This window comes from Lepidothrix coronata, unplaced genomic scaffold, assembly GCF_001604755.1.
Source record: "Lepidothrix coronata isolate B3197 unplaced genomic scaffold, Lepidothrix_coronata-1.0 Scaffold282, whole genome shotgun sequence".
Classification (NCBI taxonomy): domain Eukaryota; kingdom Metazoa; phylum Chordata; class Aves; order Passeriformes; family Pipridae; genus Lepidothrix; species Lepidothrix coronata.
In genome coordinates, this window is record NW_016690462.1 from 619,132 (window position 1) to 643,989 (window position 24,858).

Below are 24,858 nucleotides of genomic sequence, written 5' to 3' on the forward strand. Positions count from 1 at the left end.
GGTTGCAGATCTGAGATTTTTCAAACTTTTTTGGTTTGCATCCAGTTGCATTTTGAAATTTTATGCAGTAATGCTGTTGAATTAGTAATTCGAATAGTCATTTTAGGGGAATGTTCTGCTATGTTCCCACTTGCAGGTCTGGAAATTCAAATGACGTCTTAAAACTTCCATGCATTCTTTAGCAGTCTGCTTTCGGAGTCCTGATAAAACTGAGAAAATCAATTTTAAATCTTCCTGACCACAAAAATTATGTTTTGTTTTAGGAGTGTTAATTTGCACTGTTTTCTATGAAATTAATTCTATGCATCACTCTTTTCTATGAAATCAATTCATTATCGGCATTTCTTCTGAAAAGACTACTCCATTTCATTTTATCAGGTTTTTATCTATTTTTAACCATAGTCAGAACATAATAGATTTTTAAGATTACATTAATCCTTTGTCTTAAAAAATTATGCAGATCAAGTATAAACACAGAGAGAGTGAAGGAGGCAGATAAGATCTTTTTTTAGAAGTTATTTCGATTAAATGATTGCAAGTATGTAACCATCAGAAATAAAAGATAAGTAGTTAGCAGGCACAGGTGAAAAAAGCAGTAGCAATTAAGATCAGAGAAATTTTGGATTAAATAAAAATAAAGAGGAAAGAAAGCTTAATGGGAAGCAAGGTAGTAAGCATGAAATGATCAAGGGTTTATGTGAGGATTGGAATAAAGAGAGAAGCCACAGCACTGAAAAGAAGCTGAGGTGAGAATAAGTAAGCATACAGTATTCCTCCAGTGAAGGATTCCATTGTGTTTTCAGAAAGATTGGGATGTTAAAATTAAATATTAAAAATATATTTGGTTTTCTATATTTAATTTATCTTCTTTTTAACAATTTGAATCAATTCTTGATCTTTGTTAAGCAATGAATGTCTTCACAGGACACACAGTCTGAATGAGAAGCCTTCATTCTAATTTTCCAGCTTTTATGTGATTACAGTTAACTCCATATGATGCACATTGTTGTATGAGTGACTGAAGTTTCCAGGGAATTACTAGAATTCTGGTAGCAGGAAAACGGTGTGTTTTCTGTGTGCAGTGTGAGTCCAGCACCGGTAGCTATCTTGTTTTGTTGAGCTTTTGGGAAGCTCTGGCAGCCTGCAGGCTATCTTTCTGAGTTGTGCTCTCAGCAGTAGTCAGCAACTGTCCCACCCCTTCCCTCTCAGGATTCATGTCCTCCCTTCGTCTCTTCACCATCCTCTTGCAGCAGTGCCATGTCCAGTCCCCACACAAGCAGCTCTCTGCTTCTCCTTAGGGCCATCCTTACAACACTGTTTGGCAACGGACTGAATGCTCACGGGTGGAACTGATAACCTGTGTAGAACTGAAAGGGGCTCTGTGTGAGTACTTGTGTTGTGGATGCTGACTTTGACATTCTGACAAGAATAAAAGCCCATTATGTTTGGGAATTTCCCAGAGAAGCAATGTGCTTGTGCTGTACTTTGCAGTGTAGTGTAAAGATTCCTAAGCTAGAAATGAGCAGTAAAGTGGTGCAGCAGCACAGCTGGAGTCTATTTTCAGCTTATTTCAGGAGCTCTAGAATTCCTCCAGTGCCTGATTCAAGCTAATCACAGTCTCTTTACATAATAGTGCCATTTGTAGGCACACAGAACAACACTTTTTTTGAAACAAAACACTGCGGTGTTCCTTTCGAAACATTTGGATGCTTACAGAATTGAATATTTCAGTATTTTACTTGGCGGGGGAGGGGAGGTGAAATAAAGGAAAGTGAAATTTGATTGTCAAAGAACATGTCCTGGGCTGCATGAAAAGTGTGGCCAGCAGGTCAAGGGAGGTGATTCTGCTCATCTACTACACTCTTGTGGGACCCCATCTGCAGTTCTGCATCCAGTTCTGGAGTCTCCAGCACAAGGACATTGACCTGTTGGAGTGAGTCCAAAGGAGGGACACCAACTTGATTAGAGGGACAGAGCATGAGGAAAGGCTAAGAGAATTGGGTTTGTTCAGCCTGGAAAAGAGAAGGCTTAGGAGTGACCTAATTGCAGCCTTCCAGTACCTGAAGGGAGTCTACAAGAAAGATGGAGAGACACTTTTTACAAAAGCATATAATAACAGGACAAGGTGGAATGGTTTCAAACTTTGAGAGTAGGTTTAAATTAGATATAGGAAGAAATTCTTTACTGTGAGTGTGGTGAGGCACTGGAGCAGGTTGCCCAGAGAAGTTGTGGAGGCTCCATCCCTGGAAGCGTTTAAGACCAGGTTGGATGGATTTCTAGGCAACCTGGTCAAGTGAAAGTTGTATCTGCCTACAGCAGGGGGCTTGGAACTAGATGATCTTTAAGGTCCCTTCCAAACCAGGCCATTCTACAGTTCTATGAATGGTTTATTGAACCATGTTATCTACTGAAGTGTTTGTTTTTCTTTTCAGCAAAGGAAATTTCTACTAGAAATTTATCAAGTTGTTTAGATGGGACAAAAGCAAATAATTTGCACAGCTTTATATGAAATGTAACATTTAAATAAAACTGAAATCATTAAAGAGATTTCTGTATTGTCTTAGAATTTTGTTTTGAGTGATGCTATTTTTGAAGGCAACCTCAATAATTTCAACCTTTGTTGTCTAAATTAAAGTATCCTTCTGTCTTGCCATTTTATTTATATTCATACCTGTATCTTGGGTGTTGGTTTTTTTTCAGATGTAGAATTTGTTAAAAAACACGGAAAAAGGGGGTAATTGTAGATTATTCTCGTGTGACTTCTGTGAGTATATTCTCTGGTTTGCTATTTGTGAATGACAGTAAGCTTGAAATATTCTGACAAAGGTCTGGCATATTTCATAATGGTGCAGAGGATTGTACGTCACTACTTTCAGGAGAATGGGTCTTTATTATATGACTTATCTTGAAGCCATGATCTCATACATATTGAAAGCTAGTAAGTCATTTATTCTCTGACATCTTTTTTAATGCACAGTCTGAGATAAGCCTTATTTCACTAAATGCACACTGTTAGGAAAGCATTAGAACAAAACCAAGTCTTTGCTCTGAGAGAAACTTGGGCATAAATGTGGTGACAGTTTTCTTATATGCCTAATTAGAGACCACATCCAAGCTTAAAAATTTACCTCGTAAAAAAAATTTACCTTGTAAGAGAATAAACAACAACATATGGAGCTGCAGGAGGAGTGGAACAGGCCAGCTTCAATCATCCTAGACACCAAGTAAAAATGACATACCTGTATTTATTGTTAATAGTGTTTCGTCAGGAAGCCTGTTACCTGCTAAATAGCATTCAGTAAATTCTGGTTTTACAGTTGTTTTGTGATAGGCTCCAATAAAACATAGTACTATAGTACCATTGCTTAAGGAAAGCCATACTCCCCACAGACATTAGAGTTTATCTTTGCTTGAGATGAAATGTCTTATATCTTTTCATAAGATCTTGTCTGCTGTCTATTGCACTTACTGCATGCCTGTCAGGCTTCAGGACTTCCAAGGTCTTCTTTTCAAGAACAGATTCTTTGGGTTAAAATGTTTTAAAACAGTGTTTTTACAACATAGTTATTCAAATATTGTCCTTTTTCTAATTCTGAAAGAAGATATAAAAGAGGAAAGGAAAAGCCCATCTTGAAAAGCAAGGGAAAGGTCTAAATTCATTCCTTCAATATCCTTTGACAAAGCTCTGAAATTTAATTTTGTTTTTCTTTGCGTTGATGTCTTTCACTGAAGTAACCTTCCTTGTTCTCAATTTCTTCTGAACCGAGGCAGGCTATGCCTATTAAGCCTCATCTCCACAAGCAGTTGAGTCAAAAAGTTAACAGATAGTTTGCTCTTCTGTTTACTTGAAATGTGACTCCATTGGAATTGGAGCTCCCTCACAGCTAGTCTGTTCCCCAGGTTTTTAAGAGAATTTATTTCCAATCATCCTCTTGCCTCTTTTTCTTAAATAAAACTCTTTTATTAATGTATTGCTACATTTAAATACTTTTAATAATCAGACTTATGGAACATTCAGAATGTTCAGCTACAAGTTAATGATGGATACAAAAGTTTGGGAAAAGTTAAGGTTCTTGTGGCTGTAATTGCCTGTTTCTGAATGCTCTAACATTACTTTGCAATTTTTTATGAGTTTTCCCCTCACGTAGAGGGCATTAGGTGGAGTATTTTTATTTTGAAATGGAAGTCATTCTTTTGGATCATTGGAAAGCTAAGGTCTCTGGAAACTTGGAAAATGATGAGATCATAATTTTTAGATTTTTCTAATGTCTTTGTAAGTGATATAGGATTTCTGAGAGCTTTTTCTGTTTAAGAGACATTAGTTAGAACTTTTTAAAAAAAGGTATGAAGGAACAAAAGAAGAGAGGTGAAAGAATAGAAGATCAGAAAATTGAACTTCTTCCTCTTCTGTCTTGCTATTTTTGAAGTCTCATCTGCCTCTTCCTTTCTTTTCTTCTCCCCATCTTTTCTTTGTTTCCTCCTGCTCCATTTGTCCTTTTTGGTGATTAACTCTTCATCTTTCTTTCCTTCTCATGTCTTTTCTGCTTACTTTTGCTCTAATTATCTGGATCTTAGATGCTCTGGAGAGTATCATTGTTAATCTTCCTAATGGAGCAATATAAAATTAAATAAACAAACCTGTCCAGTGTGATCATACTTGGTAGAATTGGATGGATTAGGAAGGGATATAAATTTGAATCCTGGGACTTGGGAGTGTTGATAGTTCATTACTGTTATGTTGCCTTTGTTTGTGGTAACATTAAGTTGATAAATACCAGCATCATGTTACTGGTGTTCTGCTACTAGGTTAGACAACTTAATGTTGTTATAATACCTTTATTTTAGGGCTACACATTCATAAAACATTTGAATAAGCTTATATAAAGTTTGTATTAAGCTTATAGTAAATAGACATTTATCTCTTTCTTTTAAATACACATCAGGTTCAGTTTAGGGGCATATCTTTGTGGTTTGACAATAGGTGACAGAAGATATTTTAATAAATTGATTTGTTTATCTCCTTTCTATTCCTCCCCCCCCCAAGATGTAATATTATTAACTGGCAAGGTAGATGCTTGATGCTGCAAAGGTTACTGGTTCTTATCAGGAATGATTTAAGGAAGGACCTACCCAAAGATGGGGAACTCATTTGTGATTTGGAAACAGTTTTGCAAGGAAATTCTTGGTGAACTTGCCAGAAATCACTAAAAGATGTTCTGACTATAAAGACAGATAAATGACAAAATTGCTCTATAAAAATTTGTGATTTGATCAGTATGATGCTTATAGCAACTGTCCAGAGTGGGTCCTAACCTCTAATGGTTCTTTTCATGGAATAAATTCGTACAGTATATGCTCAAGATATTTTTATATGTACCGTGTCATTTTACAGTAGACCTACCATATGGCTGCATGTTTTAATAGAGCAGAAAGATACTAAGTTGGATGATATAGATAAGCATAAGTAAAACTGTCTTAGGGTATGCTCACATTGCAGTCAAATTGGGAGTATGTCTCCCACAGCTTTAAAAGAACTGGCTTAATTTAGGTACTTTTGGTACCTTAGAATTAAATTTTTGACAGAGGGACTGGTTGCTCTCCTGTTCCAAACTGTTAGTTAAATATACAAATAAATTCCATAGATCACTCACTATTTGGTGGCTCTAAAAAACCCCTAGTGAATGTTAGAAATGCATTTAAGATGACTTACTGTCTTGGAAATTATAGGAATGAAACCCAAGTTAATGAAACTTAACTCTGAAAGATTTGGACTTGTTTAACAAGTTCTTTATCTTATTATTCATGTTCTTGGCATTCTCGTGGGTAAGAAGCACTCTTATTGTGTTACGTATTTGGAATTTGTAGAACTTTGTTTAACCCATCTGTAGAAGTTCTTCCCAGTTTATTTGATGGAGTTTTTAGTTTCTTGGTAGATTTATTTCATGATATCATCATGTATATCTGTCAGGTGCACTCAGTGACTAAACTTCTATAGTTAAGTAGGAGTTGCTTGACTTTCATCTTTATCACATGATGCCTTCAAAATTACATCTTTTTTTATTCACAGAATCACAGAATAGTTAGGGTTGGAAGGGACCTCTGGCGATCACCTAGTCCAACCACCCCACCAAGGCAGGGTCACCTAGATATTCACTCAAGTATATTTATCCAACAGTTCATCATTAGTGTTTTAAGGAAAAAATCAGTCTAGGTCTGTAGTACTTGTCATTCCTTTCCCTTTGAATAAAGGTCTGTCTTCCCCATGACTCAGATTTGCTGAGGGCAATTCATTTTGCATTTACCTAAAGTAAAAAAAGGTGATTTTTTCAAAGGCAGAGGGGTAAGCTTATAAAAGTGAACAGACAAGTTTTAAGGTTTTAAAACACAATACCTATGTATTACTCTATCCATCACACAGTAACTGTCAATTGGTGGTAGCACACAAAAGAGCAAACATCTGTCCTGGGGAATAAGGTTGGAGAAAAATGAGGTAAGTGTGGGAAAATATAAATGAATAACAGATTGATGGGATAAAGCCATGAAAAACTGATTATAGAATAATTTTAGGATTAAAGATATTTCTGAGGGACTGAAACATAGATGACTGATAATTTGTGTGTTCTTGCCTGCTTTTTTTTTATTAGTTGAAAAGGGAATTCTAAGAAGTGATAAGAGAGAAAGAAACGCTTGAGAGCAAATGGGCTTTGTCTTCTAAGCCTCTAGAGGACAAAAAACCCAAATGTATTAAACTGCTTAAATTAAATAGTCAAGCAGATATTTTTTAGGATGATTAGAGATCATTGCTTGTGGGAGCTGCTTATCTAAATAATGTTATTACCTTGCCAGGTAAATTTCTATGAAAATGATCTTGGAGTGTCTCTTTCTGATGCTCTGACACAAAATACCATTTGATAAAGTCACAAATAGTCCTGGTAGTAGGGTTTAATGCTGCCTTTGTCATATATAGTATGTCAATATAGTATAATATTATAAGGTTTATTCTTACTTGTTGTCTCCTTGGAATCCTGGAATGAGCAAAGACTTATCTTAGTCCAGTTTTGATATTAAATTGGAAAGGTAGAAGATGAACTAAGGCAGATACAAAGTTCAGATCTAATATATTTGTGGAGAAAGGGAACGTATTTACAATGCATCAAGCAAGGATCAGTAGAGCACAGCTCTTCAGGAGTCTTAACTGATCTTATGAGCTTTCCTTTCTTTGATGTCCATGCATGATACCTCTCTCCTGTACTCTCTGTTTCTCAAGTATAGTCTGTTATGGTCCATATTGTCTATAAAATTCTATGAGAAATTAATGAGATAAAGCAGTTAAATAATAGGAGAAAATATTTAATGCTGATATAATAAAGATTTGATATAGGAACGCTGTAAAAAATCTGTTTATACCAAACTTGGACACAGTTGGCTTAAATGGAAACAGAATTTTTAAAATTTGGAACTCCACAGATAGAAGATTTATGGAAGTACTACTTGAAACATTTGTTTCTCAGAGTAATGAACATAAAGCAGACTTCTCAGGATAGGTTTGCAATGGTAATTGTTAAGATAAATGAGCATATATTAGCCTTAGCTAATGCATGAAGGTATAATATAGACACTGAGTTGCTTTGCTGTATTAATGAAAATAGGAAAACTCAAAGTCTTCCTAGCATTTATGACACACTATTAGCCTCTTACCAATTGTTTATTAAATTTTGAGTTCCCGGCAATGAGGAGAACAATATTTCCCAAAAGTTAGGTCTTGAACTGGAATTGAGATTTTGACTTTTTACTGCTCAATCTGTAGCCTTTTTTCCTTCAATTTTATTTTTTAATTCTGTGTATTTAGCAGTGAGCTTTTTCAGTAGCCTTATGAGGTAGCTGAATGTGTAAATACCACAGTGGAAACAATCTCTGCATCATACCATGCCTTTGTAATTAAGCAGTGGTTGGGAGACTGTGACTTACAGACAGATGTCTGCTAGTAGCTCATTCCTATGGACAACAAAGCTAGTTATTTTTTCAGTGACTAACTTTAAACTTTCTATATTAATGTTTCCACAGTCTCAACACCTGTAATACTATAAATACTCAAAGACTGTACTCAAAATGGACTTAACAGCAATCTCATCAGCAACAGTGATAAATGAGAACTGCTCTTGCAGTGTCAGCAATTTCAACACTCACAAACTTAATGTTCTACAAAGGAAATACAAATTGGCGAGACTTTATATAAGCAATAATGATTTTTTTTTTCTTTAGTCAGGAGTATTGAGTCAGGAACCTTCAGTCAATTTCTTATTGTATAAACTGCAGCACAGATTTAACAAATATAGAATATTTTATAATGCCCTAAGAGGCCAAATCTGCTTATGCTGTCTATAGATGTGTAGAAAGTTAAGAAGACGTGTTCTTTTTCCTTTACCCAGATTTTTATGGGAAATTGATAGATTAGATCAGGTAATATCTTACTGGTCGCAAAAACTGATCTGAATTCACCAATTTGAGCATATTATGTATATGTGCATGTATATATAAACTAAAGTGCAAGCACTTGGCAACACTGAATGTATGTATACAGTGTCCATATAACTACATCATGTGGAGTTTCCACATCCAAATGTAGTTGGGCAATGGAGAATTTTGGGCATGCCAAAATACCATTACACAGTGACATTACTACCGTTCTTGATAGAGTTTCTGATAGTTCTGATTGCCACTAAATGTTGAAAAGCTTTTGATAGAGTTTTTTGCTCTGAATCCTGGGGACAACAGGCTCTAGTGAATTCCTTTTTATCTGCCCTTCACTGCTACACCAAGCATGGGATCACAGAGAACAAAAGTTTAGGAGTGATATTTAAAACAGATAAAGTGCAATTCAGTTTATACTCAGCAAGGGCAGGAACCTTCATCATTTGTAGTTCAAGATCCAGAGCCACGTGTACTTGTGTTGCTAATTCTTTTAGTTTAATGGCCTAGGTATGTATCTGATTTTAAAGCCTTTATTCCTAAGAGAAACTATAATAGAGAATCATGATTGTAAGAAGTGTAGATTTTTTTTTTTCGAGTAACATTTCTTTTCAATAGTAAGTAAATAAATATCAAAGTAGAAGATAGATGCGTTTTAGATCAGGAAACCATTAAGCAAAAAAAATTAAATTGAGTTGGAGTTTTATTTTTAAAAATAATCTTTTGATTCAATATTTATATTCCCTTATTGATAAGAGAATAAATTACTGTATTTTGAGAAAATTGCCATAGGCAAAAGTTAGAACAAGTGTTGACTCCAGTGTTCAGAGAGATAAAATTTCATTTCTGAAATACGGTTTCAGCACATAGGATGTCAAGAATTGTCCCTGTATAAACATTTAAAACTTTGTAAGAGGTAGAGTAAAATGAATTTGATACTTTGGAAGTAAGAAACATGATAAAGCAAAATGGGGAAAAAAAATAAATAATTGCTAAAGCTTCCTGCTTCAAGAAGAGCACAAGACCATTTCAAGGACAGTCTATTCTGTATGGAAGAATGGAAGAACCAGATGTAGCTTTAAAATTATGTCTTGTAGTGAAAGAGGGACTTTAAAAAAAGCCTGCTCATAAAGAAAGGGGGAGAAGGGAAGACAAAATGACAAGCAAAACCCCAGTTGCACAGGGCAATTTATACCAGCTGAGGAATTTCCCCCAAGATCTTTAAAATAAGGGCAGGCAATCAAAAGAACCCATGGTACCTTGGTGAAATATGTTGCCAATTTTTAGTCACCCTCATGGTGAACAGGTAAAATGCATTATCTTAAACTGCTTCACACTTTCCCTTTGCACAGTTACTGTATTTTGTATCATATGTGATAATTTAAGTGGTAATATAAATTCAAACCTATAAGTGTTTAATATCTTTGCAGGCCTTGGTATAGCATAACCACTTTGGTGATTTTATATTTGGGATATATGTGGAAATATAAGAGACTGTGTACCACTTCTTAGTAAATATTTTATATTAAAGGAATAGATGAGGGAGCTAAAATTTGCTGATAGGAAAAAAAAATCATGCATAATAATAACATATTAGGTAGAACTAGAGTATCTTAGACCTATCTGTAGAGGCTTGGAAAAAATATATGGTAATGTTTTCTTAATTCTACTCCTAGCATTTTTAATTTTTGATTTCTGAGACAGATTATCAAAATATTTCATTTTAGGCAAGTAAGCAATTTTGTGCCATTTTTACTAGCTACCTCTTTTTAGAATAACTACCAAAATTATTTACTTTTTTTATATACCTGTGTACATACATAGGTATGTAAGAATATGCAGTATGCTCATATATCCTATTCAATAACATTTGAAGCCATAATAAAAGTTTTGGTTAAATAGATAATAAGTTCAAGGTATACAGATTAAAAATTAACAGAACCATAGAATCAATAAGGTTAGAAAAAACCTCCAAAATCATCAGGTCCAACCCTTGACTGAATGCCATCATGCCCATTAAAACTTATTGCAAAATACCTCATCCACTCATTTTTTGAACACTTCTAGGAAGGGTGACTCCATCACTTCCGTGAAGAGAGCCTGTTCAAAGGCTCAACCAGCCTTTCAGAGAAGAAATTTTTCCTTATAGCTGACATGAACCTCCCCTGATTGTCTGTTTCCCCTTGTCCTGTCTATAGTTGCCTGGGAGAAGAGGCTGACCTTCACCTGTCTGCAACCTCCTTTCAGGCAGTTGTAGAGAGTGATAAGGTCTCTCCCGAGCTTTCTTTTCTCCAGACTGAACAACTCCAGTTGCCTCAGCTGTTCCTCAAAGGTCTTATGTGCCAGACCCTTCCCCAGCTCTGTTGCCCTTCACTGGACACACTCCAGCACCTCCATGTCCCTGTTGTGAACACAGGATTCGAGGTGCAGCATTTTGGAAAAAACAGGAACAAATGAACTAGTGTATTTTTTAAAATGTAGATTTCAAAACCAATAGAAATATTCTCAAATTCACAAAGCCATTTCCCTGTTTCCACTTACAATCAGAAATAATGCCTGCTAAATTTCAAACCAAACTGTTTTGATTCTTCACTGCTAGTTAATACTTAGATTTAGTGTTTGGGGTGAAATATGTTGTCATTAGCATTCATTCCTTAATTTCATAGAGAATTTTTTCATCATCATTCTAACTGAAAAAGTTTTGACTCGCAGCCTGTATCAGATATTTTGACCATCTATAAACAGGAAATTAGAAAAGAGACAGGATGAAGTCACCTGCTGAGGGTTTGTACGAATTTTCAGGCTCAATTGTGGTGATGGGATCTGAGGTCTGGAAAGGACTCCTGAGGCTTCTCCTCCTTCCTGGTCTCAGGGCAAGATGTTTGTTAACAGGCTGACAGCCTCAGACTTGTGCTGCCCCCAGGGAGGTGCCTGATGCCCAACCCTAGGGCTTCCCCCAGCTGTGATGATGGGACAGGCCCTGGTGGCCAGGGCCTTCCCTGCTGACCCAGAGGATCCACAGGGTCCCAGCCCCAGGGAGCCCAAATCCTCACAGCACCCTGTCATCCTGAGTCTTGCTCCTAGAGATGCACTGTGAGGAGCTTTCAAACTACTGCAGACTTGATTTTCTAATTATCAGGAGACAAAGGAGTCCAAAAGATGCTGAGAAAGTTAGTTGTAGTCGTCTTAAAAGTGTGAAAACCAATACATTCTTTTTCTTCTTCAAGTGTTTTGAGGTACACACAGGACTTACCTGCAGTTCCACTCAATTCCTGGAGTCTGTTTTTGTCCTTTACTTATTTCTTTCTTTGAAAGTTTATCCCAGTAGCAAACAAAAATTAAGCCTCCCCAACTCCCTGTTGTTTGCCATATACTTTTCATTTGAACATCTGCTGAGGGAAGTGGGATTTGGTGGATGTTTTTTATTAATGTGGACTAAAGATGTGTTGGTACATGCAGTCAATATTCCTTTTTTCACAAAGAAGTCCTTGTCTGCGTAAGTATCATTTAGTACATAGCAACGGTTAAAATGGATCTGTCTTGCTTCTTGTGCTGCTGAACCCTAACAGGGAGGATGGGTGGAAGAGGCAGATCCTGCATTGGGTGTCAGGAGGAAGTTTTCCTCTGCAGCAGGAGATTCTGTTCCGACCTCCCTCACCTTGCCTCTTCTTCTACCTCCTCCATTTCCCTTTACAGAAGTCACTTTCCATGGTATTTATTTAGGCAGCACCATCCAATTCTGTCTGGGTTTCTAAGAAGCTTTTCTCCTAATTGATTGTCACAGAATTCAATGAGAATGTAATTTTCTGAAGGGTGGAATCAAATTCTTCTGATCAAGGGGTGTTATCCAAACCATTGATAGCAGCTAGCAAGGGGAGGTCTCCTTTAGACCATGGGAGAGTGATTGCCTTCTCTGCCTGGCCACTCTTTTCAAGGCCGTAATAGGTTTTAAATTCTCACTACAAGAAAACCAAAATTGAATGTTTATCCCACTAAAAGTTTTAAATGTTTGTCTTCTTTGTGAAATTTTCATCAAAAAACTCACAAACCAAAACCGAGGTGTGACCTAAATTAAAAGAGCTTTGCTAGTGAGCCTGCAGCCGTACGTATGGGAAGCATAGCATATGTAAGCTACTGCCTTCTACTAGTTCAGTAGCAACCATTAGGCATCTCTTACCAACACAGACATGCTGCGAGGCTGAGTCACACTAGATGAGCCACGTCTTTACTGGAACAACCTTTTTGTTGAGAGGTGAACAGTTTTTACTCTATGGTGCTGCATACAGATTTGTTGGCAGGCGTGGCCTTTTTAACACACTGACATTTCTAGACCAGTAAAGCTTTAGATTAAGCATAACTATAGCTTGAGTAAAGGCATGCTCTGAACAAAATGAACTATTCCAAAGGGGAAAAAAAAGCTCTGTGTATAAATTTATATATACACATATTGCTGTAGGTTTCATCCACAAAAGTCCATAGAATAAGAACCTATATAAAAATTGCAATGTGAATTGATTGCTGGATTTCTCCCAATGCTTCTCATTTGGCTTATCTGTCAAGCAGAGCTTTCGAGTTCGAGCTAGGCTTTGTTGCCATGCAGAAAATTGTGTATAGAGGGTTGGACCTTTTGTTTTTCTAAGTCCTGATAAGATGTATAGGAAATCTCTGTGGAGCTTTTCTATATAAATTTTAAACTTGACCTTGGTAGGACTTTGTATGCCTGTGGTATTTTTCATATTGCATTAAGTTCACAAAAAGGATATAGAGGTAGAAAGTGCTTTACTTTTTGTTGTAGGTATTAAAATTAGATATGGTCCAATAAATACGCAGGTTGTTATGAATTGCTGTTGAGAATAAGAAGGGAATTATAATACAAACATTGTTTTCTAGTGCTTATTTCCCTTTAAATGGAAAAACAATTCTGAGTACACAGCTTGCGATTTATTCTGAATTTTATGTAAGTTGTCTTATAAGTCTTTTTTTAAAGAAAAAAATCCTTTTCAAGGATTTTTCTGGGATAATAGAGAAAAAATGTAGACAAAGTGTGTGATCTGGGCAAGCTTTCCTTCTGTTTTGTGTTTTCTAATTATGGGAGAAATTGGTACACCAAATTCCAGTCAACTGAGTGCTCAATTTTCTTCATCTGAAGTTGAGTCACTGTAAAAAATGAATAATAATTTTTAATGTGGGCTAAACCTCAAACGGTTTTGAACTTAGTATGTAAATTTGTCTTCAGTTATAAAAAGTATCTTTGTTAGGGCTGAACGATAGTTAAGGAAAAATAGACATTTTGATACTTTTGCTGTTATATATGCAGATTTCCTGTTTCTGGTATCATTGTTTTAATTGTTTTGCCTTTATTCTAAAACAATACAACATTAGCCCAAGTCTCTATATCTCTATTGTTTTGGAGCCTTTATTTTAAAATAGAATTTCTACAGCACTCTATGGAATGCAGCTACTTTTTCCCCATGTACTAGTAATAGCTTTTCAGTTAGGACTCTTCCACATCGTGCCTTCCTGGAGCATGAGGTAGGTTATGTCATCTCACCTCATCCAAGGCAAACTCTGATTCCTGGGCCACAGTTTCCCTTTTTCTCCTTCCACCTTCTTGACTAAATGCAAATTGCAACAGAAGATGGGTTGAACAGTAAGAGTTTAAATGCTTTCAAGCAGGGGAGAGAGTTGAAGGCCTTCTGTATTTTGACTGAATACTCAAAGCACTGCCCTGGTGGGTAATAAAAATAACAGAACTGTAAATAACAAAGAAAAAAGAGATTTTTCATGGAACATACTGCATTTAAAGCTACATGAAATTTGCACTCTTCCAGCTATAACTTTGCAAATAACATGGATTTAAGTGCTGCCATGACAGGCTATGTACTATATCTACATGTATTTAGAAACTTTCTCTTGAGGAGAGCTTGGAATACAGAGACTTAGACAAAGAAGGAATTTGTCCTTTATTTAAAAAAGAGGTAGGCGTAATCCAACAGAGTTTAAGACCATATTTGTGTTTTAACATGAGTAGGGCTTATGAATTTACTGAGATTGCTTTGAAGTGCTAAGTTAAGCAGAAGATCTGTACTTTTGGGTAACAGTGAGAACACAGATTCTGGTTAGATGCTTGTGTTTACATCATCATTTTCCAGTGATTATGTAGATGATTTGTATCAGACAAAACTATAATGGAATCCATAGCATTGTTGTTATTTCCTGCTTAGAAAACTTAGGAAAAAAATACTTAGGAAAAATATCTAGTTACTTCTGTGTATATTTCCTGGAATTTTTTGTTTATTTCTTGATGGAAAGCATGTGCTTGACTTTTTTTTTTAAACTAGACTTGATAACATTTTATTGGAGTTTCTCATTTCTGTCGAACAGAACTTTCGAAGACACTGTCTCCTGTTTTTATTTTTTTTTAATTTGCTCTCCAAACAAGAGTGAAAATTATGTATTCTTCATATCTCTTTAGGTCAACTTATGAAAGATGGACCATATTCCTAGTACTAGTTTGCCTGCTAGAGGCTGAGGAAGGAGAATTAATTTTTCTGAGGATTGTCAGCACTGTTGAAGAGTACGCATGCAGAAGATTGTGCGTTGGTGTTTGACTTAAAATATCGATATGTCATTCTGAGCATTTTGAAAGATCTCTATTCTAGCTTGGATACTGTCACATGAACTGAAAAAATGATTGAATGACTGTGAACAAAAGATTGGAAAACATGATTCTGCCTTGGCTCTAGTACTCAAAACAATTACAGCTCCTGACCAGAATGTGGAAATCTCTTGAAAAATTTTGCTGGACAACTAAAGCAGAAGTTACATCCACAGACCATTTTTATCTTGAGAGTTATTTCAAACATGAAACTAGCTGTGCTTCTTGCATATGAACTGTTTTAAGCATGAAAAAGATGTTGTTGCTGTGCATGTTGACTATCTTGGTACTTGACTAAGAAAAGTATGAAAAAAATGGAAAGTAAGGATTTAATTTATTTCCAATAAGTAACATAACACAGGTTTTGCTTTTAATTACAGTTGCATAAGGGTAATACTGATTTAAAGATGAACAGACCGACAAAATTTGAAATGAAAAAGCATGGTCATTGCTGGACGAAAACCTCAAAACACTGTTTTTAAACTCCTAGAAAGTGGTCCATATGTATTTTATTTATTTTTTTTTTTTCATAAAAATATGTGAGGAGACCTTGCTGTCTTTCTATTTGATGTCTGTTTAACCTCTTTCCTCCAAGTTCAGAAAAATCCTTTTTTTAGCATGACATTGAATCACCTCTGTTATACATCTCATCTCACATTGCTGCTTTCATAATTATTGAATTCATTATCATAAGATGCAATGATGCAATGATTTTTACATATAACCATGTATATGAATACTGGAAAACATATTAAAATAATAGAAACCAAATAAAAAATAAATTTTTGTCAGTCATCAATTTGTGTGCTTGTCCTAAACAGTAAATGTCTAATCCACCAACTTCTAATTACAGCTCATAATAAATTTTATTTCTTATATTGATTTATTCTTTTTATAGTTCATTTGTCTTTTTCACATAAAGTTGTAATTTTTGCTGTATTTCAAATGACATAGCAATAAGACTATAGATGACTTTATCAAATAAATATTTGCTCTGACTGCCCATAAGACCCCCTAAACTCCATTGCTTACAGTTGACAGTACTATTGAAATACATCCATTTAGTGACAATAGATGGTCTATAGCTGTTATGAACTGTTACATCTCTATTTTTCAAATCCTTTGCACTATATTGTCTCCTTACAGGTCACATACTTTGCTAAATATATGTTTTAGAGTCAGGTTTAAGATACTGGATTTCTTTAAAGTCTAAAAACTATTACAGTACTATATTTTGTTTATATAATTAACAAAAGCCAGATTAGGTTCTAATGTTTGCAATATTAAGTGTTTGGCTAGTTGCTCATGTGATAGTCCTTGCTTGTCTCCTTTCCTTCCAGGTTTTGTTGTAGAAATAAGGGTGCAGACATTAAGTTTACCTCTTTTTCATTGCGTCTGCTACTCATTACTAGGTCATGGTTTACTTCAGTCTTGTGGCCATTATGCACATTTGACCACTTTACACTCAACTATTCTATTTTAAAGAAAAAAATGGAGTTAAAATTATTTTTATTGTATTGCTGAGATATTTAATGTGGAAAAGACGATTATGTGCATGATGAATTCCAAGTGAATCTGAGTTAAAGGGTTTTATGTAGTGGCTACTCACTGAGATAACCGCTTTGTTATTCTGCACATAGACTGTTAAAAACAAGTCGGAAAAGTTATAGCTACATGCTTCTGAATTCCAGGGATTTGCACAATTCTGTTAGACAAAAGACATCCAGAATTTACTGTAACTGACAGCTGTTAGAATATCTTAGAGGTCTGCAAAAATTGAGGTTTCGAGAGCAACATTTGTTTTCTGTGACATGACCAATGAAGATTTTTTTTCTGCAAGGTTCCCCTTTATCTTCATATTGTCTGGCTCCTCTGACAGTTCCTCTACTCACTGGCAGCTCTGCCAAAGGAGATTTAGTAGGTGGGAATGACCAGGTTTTTTAGGTGACTCAGGTTTCAAGGAAAAGATAAGTGACTTGAAATAATCCTGCAAACAACTCCTTTAGAAATATCCTACTTAATAGTTAAGGATTGGATCAAGGAGTGTTTGTTTCTGAGCATTTCTTTTTGCTTGATGCTTTTACAGTGTTTGGTGAGAGGGTATTTTATGTTCTCATTTTCTTTGTGCCCACAGCTCTCTTGTACAGCTAAAGAAAATTACTAATGTGCATTGAGAAAAGCTATTAGCAGTTTTGATTGTTGTTTCGTTAATTACAGTTCATATTATGTAAATCAGTTTTCCGTATTTTCATTTTCTCTCTCTTTATTCTTTATTCAGATTCCACCAAGAAAATTAAGGATGTCTTAGAAGAATTCCATGGCAGTGGTGTGTTAGCAAAATATAATCCTGAAGGGGTAATTCTTCTTCTTTCTTAATGATCAGAAATGGTGGGGAGAATTTGCAAATGTAGCCAATCTAAGCATTTGAAATAGAAGATTTTTTATAAATCAGCTGTTTGGGGTATTTGAAACTGTTTGAAAAACAAAAATATGAGTATTTTGAAAAACTAAAAATGTATGAATATCACATTAGACAGACCTTATTAATAATTTACATAAACCCACTTCTTTTTTATTTTCCCTAAGATTTAAAGAAACAAACTGTCATGGTTTGACCCCAGCTAAGCTCCAAACAGCCACTCGCTCACTCCCTTCTCCCCAGTGGGGTGGGGAGAGAATCAAAACAGACAGTTTAATAAGTAAAACAAAAGCTGTGCACACAGGCAAAGCAAAATTCACCACTTCCCATGTGCAGGCAAGTGTTCAGCCATCTCCAGGAAGGCAGGGCTTTGACACATAATGATTACTTGGGAAGACAAATGCCATCACCCTGAGTGGTCTCCACTTCCTTCTTCTTCCCCCAGCTTTATATACCGACCAGCATGCCATATGATATGAAATATCCCTTTGCCCAGTTGGGATCAGCTGTCTTAGTTGAGCCCTCTCCCCTTCCCAGCCTCCTTGCTGGTTGGTGGGGTGAGAAGCACAAAAGGCCTTGGCACTATGTAAAAACTGCTCAACCAGAACTAAAACATATCTGGATCACCAACACTGTTTTAAGCACAAATCCAAAACATAGTCCCATTCAAGCTACTGTGAAGGAAATTAGCTCTATCCCAGCCAAAATCAACACACAGACATACCCCCACCAAAAAAAAAAAAAAAAAACAAACCAAAAAACAAAAAACAAAAACAACCCCACAAACCTTATTATAAGATTAACATGCTTTTCAATTATTTTTAAAGATTTGACATGTTAGGCATAATTTCAGAAGTTAGTAAAATCTGTTCTTTTAAAATTCTGTTTCTCTTGTGCTGTTTCTGGTAGTGGGATTTTCTGATGTTATGAAACAAAGAATTGAGCTGGAAAGAAAAGTGTTTGCGCATTATCACTACAGATTCACCACTACACAGAGTATTCTGGTTTGGCTGGTAGAAAAAGCCAGATTGTTTTCTTTTCTTATCCTCATTTGAAGTTTGTATTTGCTTAGCACATCCTAATAGTGTGATTCAGAATGTAGCTAAATAAAAACCCGTTTCAGTAATGTTTCTAATATTAATGTTTCTAACTGTGCTCACATTGTGTGAAATTCAGGACAGAAAAATGTGCTAACCATTATGAAAATTACTTAATCTTACATTTCAGCGTGTAAAAGACAAGAATTACTGGAAACTAAGATAGTTATAACTCATTAAGTATTGAGAAATTATTTGACGCTTTGTACTTGGAAAGCAAAATGTTGGTCATTTTAGTCAGTTTCTGGGGAAAAGGTTTTGCGATTCAGTAAAATAGTATAAGTTGGTGCTGTAAATGATCATCTCAAATTTCCAGGCTTTTAGTTAAATGCAATCACAGAATATAAAAGGATGGGAATGTTGTGATCATCTACTCTATTCTCCAGTGTAACGTGGGCTGTAGGAGCTATTGTTTTTTATTAGAATATAGGCACATTTTTTGTTTGTTCTTTTTTTTCAGGAAAAGTCTGAACTTCTGATTTACAAACTCCATGTTTGCTTTTTTTTAATTTTACTTTAACTTCTGCAATTTTCTCTGTGCTCTTAGTGTATGTGATAAAATGGTCTTTATATATTATTCATGGTTTTTTTTCTAATTTTTCACTTTGTCATCATACAATGTTTTCAGTTTTGTGAAGGGTCCCTGTTAAAGTGAAAAATGTGTATTTTATGGATATTTTAATAATATGTTGCCAAGCAGGTAATATGTTATCAAATTATCAGTTGTGTATAAACATCATTATTTAAAGTGGTGTGATTAATCTCTTTTAACAAAGTCATTCTTCCAGCTTGGGGGTGTGTGGACTTTGAGTCATGGCAAAATGTGATCAGTATGGGCACCCAGGACAACTGCTCTAATTTGAAGCCAGGTGAATTGGCAAAATTTGTGCAAAGCTGGAATTAATAAACACAGCTGGTCTTGAGACGAGTCTATGACTCTGCATAGTGTCTCCCAGTTCTTCGTTTCACAGCTATTTGTTTGCAGAATCCTGCTAGTGTATTGCAGCATCCAGGGATTATAGAGCAGGAGAACACGCAAGGCAGTGAGCAAGACAAGAGGAGGGAAGGGGAGGAAGAATGCAAGTCAGACGCTCTGTGGTGACTTCAATGTCTTCAGCAGGGATCAAGCTCTCCGCCACTGCTGGGTCAGTGTTGGACCTAGGCTAAATCTGACAGCTTTTGTGCTTTACTGCTTAGCACTTAGACTTCAGGGAGTGCAACATAAAGAAAACATACCTAGCAACAAAGCTACTTTGGATCTGGTAGGATTTGTTAGCTGAAGTTTCATGCCATAAGCTGCTGAACTGAAAGCAAAGTGGCTGAGCTTTCCTCTGCCACTGAGTGACTATTCTGTTCTGACAAGAGAACTGCCTCTACACAGGTGTATCTGTATTTTTGTCATGCATTCAACCTGCTGTGTGGATAAACTCTTTACAGAATGATTTGCACATTGATTTTATGTGGTTGGATGAGGACTTCATGGGTTAGAAGTAAATAATTGATTATCTGCAAATGGGATGACGAAAATTGACTGATCCAGCTGAGATCAGTCATAGTCCAGCTATTTATTTACACATATTATAGATAGCACTTCCATTTTGTTGCTGTGTTTTGTAGAGGATACCATCATATTTCCATTTTAACTTTCTATTTCCTATATTGTTATCTTATAAGCACTCAAAGTGTTTTTTTTCAAGTCTTGTTCTACCAAAGGATGGTACTATTTTTTACCAATAAACATGGGACAGAAGAGCTATGGCAAGAATAGCAGAGAGATATATTTATGTACTTAAAGCCTTAGGAACTTCCTGATTCAAGCTTCCCTCTGCTTAAAGGGTTCAGGAATTTACTCCACTCCATTGCTTCTATACTGCAGTTTTTATCACAAGCTGATCTAATGGGATGCAAATAGCACAAGAAAAGCTACTGGTATTTGGAGTTTGTTACCTGAAGTAATCTGAGTGGATTTTGGGCCAAGGATGTCATTGGTCCTCTTGGCCACCTGGGCACACTGCTGGCTCATGTTCAGCTGCTGTCAACCGGCAACCCCAGATCCTTTTCCACTGGGCAGCTTTCCAGCCACTCTTTCCCAAGTCTGTACTGCTGCATGGGATTGTTGTGACCCAGGTGCAGGACATGACACTTGATCTTTTTGAACCTCATACCTTTGTTCTCAGCCCATTGATGCAGCCTGTTCAGATCCCTCTGCAGAGCCTTCCTACCCTCAAGTAGGAAATGAAAACTCCCACCCAACTGACCAAGTTACGCTTGATAAACTTGTCCAGATTGTTGACAAGGATATTTAACAGGACTGGCACCAACACCAAGTCCGAGGAAACACTACTGGTGACTGACTACCAGATGGATATAACTACGTTGACCACCACTCTCTGGGCTCAGTCATCTGACCAGTTTATTACCCAGCAAAGAGTGCACTTGTCCCAGCCATGAGCAGACAGTTTCTCCAGGAGAATGCAGTGTCAAAGGCTATTCTAAAGACCTTAGAGGTTTTCCAACATTAATCATAACGATTCTATGGAAGTCCAGGTAGGCAACAACTACAGCCTTTCCCTCATCTACTAAGTGGGTCACTTTGTCACAGAAGGAGTTTAGGTTGGTCAAGTAGGACCTGCCTTTCCAAAATTCATGCTGGCTTGTTCTGATCCCCTGATTCTCCTGTATGTGCCATGTGATGGCACTGAAGATGGACTCCTCCATGACCTTCCATGCCACTGACGTCAGGATGAGAGGTCTGTAATTACCTGAATCCTCCTTTCAACCCTTCTTGTAGATGAATGCAACATTTACCAACCTCCAGTCAAGTGGGACCTCCCTTGTTAGCCAGGACTGCTGGTAAATGATGGAAAGTGGCTTGGTAAGCACTTGCACCAGATCCCTCAGTGCTCTTGGGTGGGTCCCATCTGACTCCATAAACTCACATGTGTCTTAAGTGGTGTGGACAACGATTTCCCTTTGGATTCTGGAGGCTTCATTCTGCTCCCTAACCAACCTTCCAGCTCAGGGGGCATGGTACCATGAGAACAACTGGTCTTACTATTAAAGACTGAGGCAAAGAAAGCATTATGTACCTCTGCCCTTTCCTCATCTTTCATCAACATGATTCTGCCTGCATCCAATAAAGGATGAAGAGTCTCTTTAGCCCTCCTTTTGTTGTTAATGTGTTTATCTTAGAATCACAGAATGACTTGAGTTGGTAGGGACCTTAAAGATCATCTAGTTCCAACCCCCTCCCCATAAGCAGGGAAGCCACCTACTAGATCAGGTTGCTCAAGACTCCATCCAACCTGTCCTAGAACACTTCCAGGGATGAGGCATCCACATTTTCTCTGGGCAACCTGTTCCAGTGCCTCAATACCCTCTGCGTAAAGAATTCCTTCCTAACAGCTAATCTAAATCTCTCCTATTTTCATTCGAATCTGTTTCCGCTTGTCCTATCACTATTTGCCCATGTAAAAATCCCTCTCAGTCTTTTTTATAAGCCCACTTCAGGTACTGAAAGACCACTATGATATCTCCCTGGAGCCTTTTCCAGGCTGAACAACACCAACTCTCTCAGCCTGTCTTCACAAGAGAGGTTTTCCATTCCTCTGATCATCTTCATGGCCTCCTCTGGACCTACCCAAGTAGGTCCATGTCTTTTTTGTGCTGAGGACCCCAGAGCTGGATGCATCACTTACAAGGGCAGAGTAGAGGGACAAAAGCACTTGCCTCAACCTACTGGCTACACCTCTGTGGATGCAGCCCAGGATGGAGTTGGCCTTCAGGGCTGCAAGCAAGGACTGCTGGCTCACGTCCAGCTTTTCATCCCTCAGAACCCCCAGGTCCTTCTCCACAGGGCTGCTGTCAATGAGGTCTCCCAGTCTATACTCGTACTCGAGATTGTCCCGACCCAAAGTAGCACCTTGCACTTGGACTTGTTGAACCTCATTAGGTTGTTGTGGACCCATTATCAAGTTTCTACAGAGCTCCCTGGATGTCATACCTTTTTCTCTTTTTTTTTTTTTAATAGGATTTTTGTAGTTTATCATTGTATTCATTCTGATAAGTTCTTGCATTAAACAGCTCTTCTTGGTAACAATTTTTTTTATTTTTTTTTATTTTTTAAAGTACACAGGGATGAAAGGCAAGCATTAGATTTATTTTTTTTTCCTTGGTTAACTATCACTGCATGTTTAAAAGTAAATTTCTTGCACTGTCTAATCAAGACTAGCATGCTGACTTCGAGCCATTTTCTTGACTTATGTGCTAATGCAAAAAAATGGAATATTCTATCTAATCTCTTAAACCTGTTCATTTAAATCACTAACCTTTCACCAAGAATATTTCTTTTACAAAAATAGAGCTTCAGTGTTATGACACTGCACTAATGTATGTGTCTTCTTTCTTTCCTTGCATGCCTTACAGAAACAGGATATACTTAATCAAGTAAGTAATCCTTATTTGATTTTTTCTTTTTTTATGCATGGGTTCAGTATCTTTTATTTTGTAGGCTTTTCACTGAGATGTACTTGTTAATAAATACTGCATGTGGCTATTCTGTCAGATAATAGATGAATATTTAAAGCTGAGAGCAGAGTGCACTCCGTTTATGGTGTCAGACTTTTTCACTGAACTTCATTTTTATCATTCACAGTACATAATTTTGCTAACATTAATTGAGTTGAATATGAGAAATAAGTTAAGAGCAAGTAATTGACTTGTTCTGTATTTGTCACAGAAATTTCTGCTTCCTGTGAGGTCTTGTAATGGTTTTTATTATTCTAAAAGGACAAGAACACACGTCGGAAAAATATTAAATGCAGATTCTATAACCATATAATACCATTTATATGTAGCAGGCTTAAAATTGAAGGCTTAAAAAATAGATTTAATAATTTGAATAAGGCTTACAGTGTGCTTTAAGCGATTGTGACTTTGCAGCGATTGCAAGAGAAATGGTTAAAGAGCTGATCATCAACCCAAGAGTCTACTCCTGAGAAGCTTCAGTAGCCTAAAACCAGGTATAAAAGTAAAATGAAAAAAAGAAAAAAGCTAGGGAAGAAGGACTAATGAAATGAACAAGTTTTTTTAAATGACCCAGTTATTCTTTCTTTGTAGCATAGAGGTGTTAAAAAGCCCCTTCTCTGCTGTTCTGGCAAGAGGCAGCCAGAACATGAGAACAATGAAAAAGTCAAGAGAGTGAAAGGATTAGTTTTGTAGGAAACCCTCACTTTCTGGGGTCAGAGGCCAGTTGAGTTTTTGGAGGTGTGTTACTAAGGGCAGTACTCCCCGTTCACAAAAGGACTCCGTTTTCTTCAGATTACCAAAGTTACTTTTTTTAGAAAGCTAGCAGAGTGACTACAGTGGGTCTTGAAAGAGAAGGTTTTCAGGTTAAAGCAGTGTGTCTATGACCAGTCTTGAGACTAATCTCATCAATATTTAGCTAATAACTTTGTCAAATTAGATGAATACTAATAGAATCAACATACTAAACCAAATTTAGGAATTGTTGCTAAAATTGAGAAATTCTGGATACTACACTGGAAAAGCTTGATGATTTTATGGACTATAGTAAATGGAATGAAATGCACTCATGCAGAGTACAGTGTGCTGTACCCTGGCACAAGTGGCATTTTTAGATAAATTGATGTGTATATAGTTGATCACAGGATGAATGCAAAGCATCATTGTGGTTTGGTCGTGAAGAGGAGAAATATGTTACTGGGATGTTGTAATAGTACTCCTGTGGCCATGGTGGTCTGAGAACAAGACAAAACTTGTGAAAAAACGGTAATGTCTTAGGCCCATTGACATACGTGGAAAACTAATTAAAATTTCAAGCACACAGAAATATGGTTTGAAAGGATTCTTTATGCTTTTTCCCTAAGCTATGTTCTTTGATGTGACTGAAAATATTAACTTACTTTAAAGACCTTGCCTTGTTATAATATATAAAGTGAAGTATTTCTACTACAGATAGGAAGATTTAATTTTCTATGAAAAAGGTACTGCAAAACCCACATGTGACAAAGTGACCTCAATTTGGAACTAATTTACAGAAGGGTTAGTGGGATGTGCAGAACTATAGCATATATATTATGTAGGAGAAGCCTGTCCCTCACGTTTAGGAAGCTGGAGTTGTATAATTCTAGCTATGAAAGAGAAAAATGTAGCATCTTGCGAATATCACCAGCAGAAAAGTTTATGTTTTAGAC

The 24,858-nt window shown here is 36.5% G+C and overlaps 1 protein-coding gene across 1 annotated transcript in view; it reads left to right on the top strand.

The window, feature by feature from the left end:
- The window catches only part of LOC108508138 (diacylglycerol kinase beta-like), a gene marked incomplete at its 3' end in the record, with an annotated part of 108,979 nt that overhangs the window by 20,417 nt on the left and 63,704 nt on the right, over window positions 1-24,858 (top strand). Inside the window, exons 3-4 of the mRNA XM_017836705.1 lie at window positions 17,406-17,482; window positions 23,069-23,089. Coding sequence (XP_017692194.1) covers window positions 17,406-17,482; window positions 23,069-23,089 — 98 coding nt within the window. The remainder of the gene's footprint in view (window positions 1-17,405; window positions 17,483-23,068; window positions 23,090-24,858) is intronic.